At 46.0% G+C, this 5,000-nt stretch overlaps 2 protein-coding genes across 12 annotated transcripts in view; both read right to left on the reverse strand.

The window, feature by feature from the left end:
• ildr2a (immunoglobulin like domain containing receptor 2a) overlaps nucleotides 1-761 on the reverse strand; it is a 12,630-nt gene extending 11,869 nt beyond the window's left edge. For 8 of the 9 annotated variants that reach the window (XR_015476011.1, XR_015476010.1, XR_015476009.1 and 5 more), the window contains exon 1: nucleotides 474-761. Coding sequence is in view for 4 of the 9 variants with exons in the window: in XM_087236560.1 (XP_087092686.1) it covers nucleotides 474-546 (73 nt within the window). In the remaining 5 variants the exon portion in view is untranslated. The remainder of the gene's footprint in view (nucleotides 1-473) is intronic. The other variant, XR_015476013.1, reaches the window with a different exon arrangement.
• Nucleotides 762-1,377: 616 nt separating this feature from the next.
• The window catches only part of gpa33a (glycoprotein A33 (transmembrane), paralog a), a 4,641-nt gene continuing 1,018 nt past the window's right edge, over nucleotides 1,378-5,000 (reverse strand). For all 3 annotated transcript variants that reach the window (NM_001115105.2, XM_087235493.1, XM_087235492.1), the window contains 6 exon segments: nucleotides 1,378-3,221; nucleotides 3,294-3,426; nucleotides 3,507-3,623; nucleotides 3,724-3,888; nucleotides 4,538-4,751; nucleotides 4,947-5,000. The exon segment at nucleotides 4,947-5,000 is cut by the window's right edge. In NM_001115105.2, coding sequence (NP_001108577.2) covers nucleotides 2,717-3,221; nucleotides 3,294-3,426; nucleotides 3,507-3,623; nucleotides 3,724-3,888; nucleotides 4,538-4,751; nucleotides 4,947-5,000 — 1,188 coding nt within the window. In that variant the 3' untranslated portion in view covers nucleotides 1,378-2,716.

The raw sequence follows: 5,000 nt of genomic DNA on the forward strand, positions 1-5,000 counted from the left end.
GAAATGAATCTGTTGTGGTGATTCTACAGTTGCTATGGTAACTAGAGTAAGGCAGTTTGTTTGTATAGGGTTAGGGTTTGGCAGTTCAAAGTGTTTTACATATGCAGGAACAAATATAACACATGACAGAAAATTAACACAAATAATAAAAGTGACTAAAACAGACATCAGCAACAGTACAGTAACTACAGTGATGTAAACAAATGAGCCAATACTTTACTATTCTATAGAGAACATTACAGTCCAGTACAGCACAGTTTACTGTAGTAAAAGCTAGTGTACACTGCAGTATTTCATCAGTTCATATTAACAGACTGTTGTAAAATATGTACATGTTAATAGTTTAAAACACATTCGTGTCTAATATGTCTTCATCTCAGCGGGACTTGTTACCGGCAGCCGGTGATGGAGCTTGTAAACAAACCCCGGAGCCCAGAACTCCGCAAACTCTCCGGACGGGGAAAGTGACGCACCTGTAAAGCCCAGCAGGGAGATCCAGCATCTGAGCACCGACAGCACCAGAAATCGGTGTGTTCTCTCGGCCATGTCGCGTGTTTTCCTCCGGTTTTCCACTCCTGCTCGCCCGTGTGTTCTGCTGTCGGGAATAACGGGACTGTGAGGCGCGCGCGTTACCGACACACACCGAGGAGGAGCTCCGTCTCGGCACAGTAGAGGCTCTCTCTCTCTCTCGCACGCACACACACACACACACACACACACACACACACACACACACACACAGCTGCACGATCACCTCTGATAAATCAGTAAATCTCAGCAGAAAGTTTTATATAAGTCTCGTCAGTCTGGACTCTTCAGCGACTGCGCCCTCTAGTGTTTCTGTCAGTGCATCAGCCTCTGCTGTATTTAAGGGGATAGTTCACTCAGAAAATACAAATCTGGCTAAAACATGAACAGTCGGGCTTTCACCTGCTTCTGAAAAGAAAAGTGTTTTCCTTGTTTATTTTCTTTAAAGGTGTTTCCGGAAAAGTCTTTGCAGGCTGTAAATAGTGAACCCTGTTCTCAGCTGATGGCGATCAGGGGTCTGCACTGGTGACCCTCAGTTAAACAGTGCTGATGTTGTGGTCAGCCTTACAGGCCATTTCAGACACAATATTTAAACAGTGCATCACTTCCCTTGAGTCACAGCAGATCGTGCAGATAGTGTGTTTACTGTGAGTTACTGAACACATGGTGTTAATACACAAGGGTTGTGGGTTCGATTCTCAGGAAATGACGATTCTAGACTTTGTCAGATGTAAAACACCGTCACTAATGATGGCATATTTCATCTGCTGTATTGTCGATCATGTTTCACTATATTCTGTTTTCAATATACTCCTATTTTTCGTGGGCAATAATAAATCCAAATACTCGTTTCCATGAAGTAAAAACATGTTTAATGATCATCAGATAACAGTAACAGTAACTACATGGTGTGAGAAACTACATCAGAACATACAGAGTAATGCACAGATCAAAACCCTGAATTATACAGGCAGAATGATCTGGTCAAGCTGATCGATGCAGTCTGTCATAAATACACTTCCTGTGACATCATCGCAATATAAAGTGAAGTAAACGGGTCGGTCAGGCCACAAAACTCCGCTTCACTGTCTGTCACAGATTAAAACAGAAGTCTGAATGTTAAACAGCTGCACCGGGAACTCCGCTAAACCAGTCTTACTGCCAGCAACACACATGATGAATATTTCATTTACAAACAGTACAAAAATAAAGAGAAATAAACTGAAGTCTGGTATATTCATTCTATATTTAAAGTTTTAACAGACATGTGTTTCACGGTAATCCCCCGTCAACAACAGAAACAAAGAGGAACAACAGAACATTGACAATAGAAGGGTTTATTCTGAGAAACCCCCCGGCTGGGTGTGCTTTATCCGGTTTATTATACAGCTGCTCGCCAGAAAATGTAAATTTCTAACAAATAAACATTGTTCTGAGACTAAATATAGCATTCATTTATTAAAGACAAAGCTGACAGAAACAAATACAGCTGAAAGGAGTATACACTAACCTGCACATTATTCAGTCACAAGAGGGCGCCAAACAGTCAAAAACAGCGGCGAAACAGAAGCGTATATGGAGGAACGTGTTCACTGATGCTCAAGATAAAGATTTGAAGTGTCTTATAAGTTTCTAAATAACATACCTTGGAATTTTGTGACTGACCAATCAGAGTCAAGTGTTAAAGACAGCTACCAGGGCTGAGCAACATGGCGTTTCCTGTTGTGCTTGTTTATTTTATGGTGTGGCAAATACACCGTTTACAGCAATACCTGTTCCTCATTTGGATGTGGATAACCCAGCACAGGGATGCAGGCAGAAGCCAGAGTAACAGCATGAGGAAAACGTGCAGTGCTTTCGCAATATCTTTGAAGCGTGTTTTATCTGTCATTATAGTTATTTAATATTTAAACGTTCCTAATCGAACATTTGCCCTGAAAGAAAATCACATTTGAGCAAATATATTAAAATGTAAAAGAGAAACAGTCGTGTGTTCGCGATATATAATTATATTATTTAATTGAATTTGCTGAATGATGGCGATATCGTTGAGCGCATGGTTTTCAGGATATGAGATGATTGATATGGCGATAGGAGATGTTGGTCAGCACTAGCACATGTGTGTAGGATGAAATCTCCTGCTTCAGGATGTCAGATATCTCTATATCCTGCGTTTCTGAGGAACGAATCAATTCCGCGGATCTCTGGGTTTATTCGGGGGGACGCTGGGCGGTCTGTCGCGGCTGTCGTAGCGGTCAGAGTAGCGGTCGCTGTCGTAGCGGTCATCATGGCGATCTCTGCGGTCATCGTAGCGGTCGCGTCGATCATCGTAGCGGTCATCGTAACGATCTCTGCGGTCATCATTGCGATCACGGCGGTCATCATAACGATCTTGGCGGTCACCGTTGCGTTCCCGGCGGTCATCGTAGCGTTCCTGGCGGTCATCACTCCGGTCGCGTTTGTCATCGTATCGGTCGCGGCGGTCATTGTATCGGTCATCACGATCATCCCGCTGGCTGGTGTTCGGATCTCGGCGGTCGTCGTAGTCACTGCGGCGGTCGTAGCTCCTCTCGCTGCGCTCGTCCTGCACATCTCTGCGGTCTGCGCTCTTCACTGGACGCTCCTGCTCAGACCGCACGTGTTCGTCTTGCTCCTCCGGATCCTTGTCTGTGAATTCTCCGTCTTCAGGAGTCCTGCAAACACAGAGAAATTGGCGTTAGCTTCTGAGGTGCCTATGACATGCCGTTAGCGCTCTGCTAGCGTACCCCATGGCGTACTCCTCCTCCTTGTTCTTCTTCCTCCGGCAGCAGCAGCAGCAGATGATGATGACCAGCAGGAGGACCAGCGCGCCCGCCGCCGCCCCGATGATGCCCGCCGTGGACGCCATGCTCATGGACGCTGAGGAGGACAGAAGAGCCGCGTGACTTAGCGTTAGCATGACTGTGTTTAGGAACATTAGCGAGCGCTGCGATTCTTACGTGCCATGACGGCCATAGTCAGATTACACTTGGCAGATCTGATTTCATTGGTGGAGGTGCAGACGTAGAACCCGGACGTGTCTTTAGAGATGTTGTAGAGCGACAGAACGCCGTTCACTGAGGAGACACGCACACACACACACACACACACACACACACACACACACTTATAGCTGATGCAGGAACTCAGGGATTCAGCAGGTTTGTACACGCGTACCGTCGGTGGCCTTCAGTGGGTTTGGGCGAGGGTTGTTCAACACATCGTAGCTTTGCCACTTGTAGGTCGGTGTCGGCGTTCCCTCCTCCGATTTGCAGGTCAGGGTGATGTCCTGAAAGTACTCCGTCTTCCCCTCAATAGTGCATTTGGGTGTTGATGGAGCCACTGGTGTACAACAGAGACACAAGAGAGACTTTAATGACTATCGTGAAACAACCCTAACCCACAAACTGAGAATAATGAAACTACATCAGCACTCAGATGAAGAAAACAGCGGTCATCATCTACAGGAAGCCGTTTGTTGTTCTCTTCATATGTTGTTGTGTTGTCTGCGCTGCCTGATTGTGACAGACGTTGATGAGATTGTGAGAAATGATCAAGCTCCACCCCTCTGAGTGAAGTGGGTGGAGCCTAGGCTAGCTGTGACCTTATGATTGGAGAATTGGGCTTGTGATAGAGGGTTGGAGGTTGTATTCACAGGAGGTTATACACACATCGCTCACTTCTAAAAATATACAACGCCTGGCTCAGCTCTGGCTGTATTGGGGCGGAGCCTGGACTGGTCCAGCTCCGCCTCTGTGGACCGAATGGGTGGGGTTATGTTTAGTGATTGATTACTTTAGGGTGTGGTTGGATTGTCGAGCTCCACCCACTGGCTCTGGAGTGAGCCGCATCTGTGTAATATAGCGTATCTGTACAGCTCAATCTGCAGCACATCTCACCTTTTTAATGACTTTTTTAAGATTATTTTTATTATTTGCCTTCATTAGACAGACAAATGACAGAGGTTATGGCCAGTAGTGTGCGATCTCACCCAGGACAATGAGGTTGGTGGTGTCTGATAGAGTGCCGTCCTCTTCGTCCAGCACTTCCACATGGCACTCGTAGGTCCGGTTGTCGGCACTGGTGACCCTCACCAGCTGCAGGTCGGCTTTTCCTTTAGTCAGATCAAACGTCAGACTCGCCCGGCCCTTATAGTTCTTGTACACCTTCATTCCAGTGGCACTGTTGAATTTGATGATGTCGATCTGGGGGACAGCAGAGCAAACAAACTGTGTTACGGACACAAACACTCTGAAATGTGCTGTTGGGTCCAAATATGGAGAGAAAATCTGCTGGTTAAAGGTTTAATTTAAGTTTAATTGTAACTTTGAACCCATTGTTGTGTATGATCCAGCACTGGCTTATAACAGCTCAGCGTGTTGGTAGAGTGTGTGTTTCACCATTGGAGATCCCGGCACATTTGGAGTCGCTTTCCAGTTGATCTCAGTGGTGGA

Source organism: Danio rerio, chromosome 1 (assembly GCF_052040795.2).
Source record: "Danio rerio strain M-AB ecotype USA chromosome 1, GRCz13ab, whole genome shotgun sequence".
Lineage (NCBI taxonomy): Eukaryota > Metazoa > Chordata > Actinopteri > Cypriniformes > Danionidae > Danio > Danio rerio.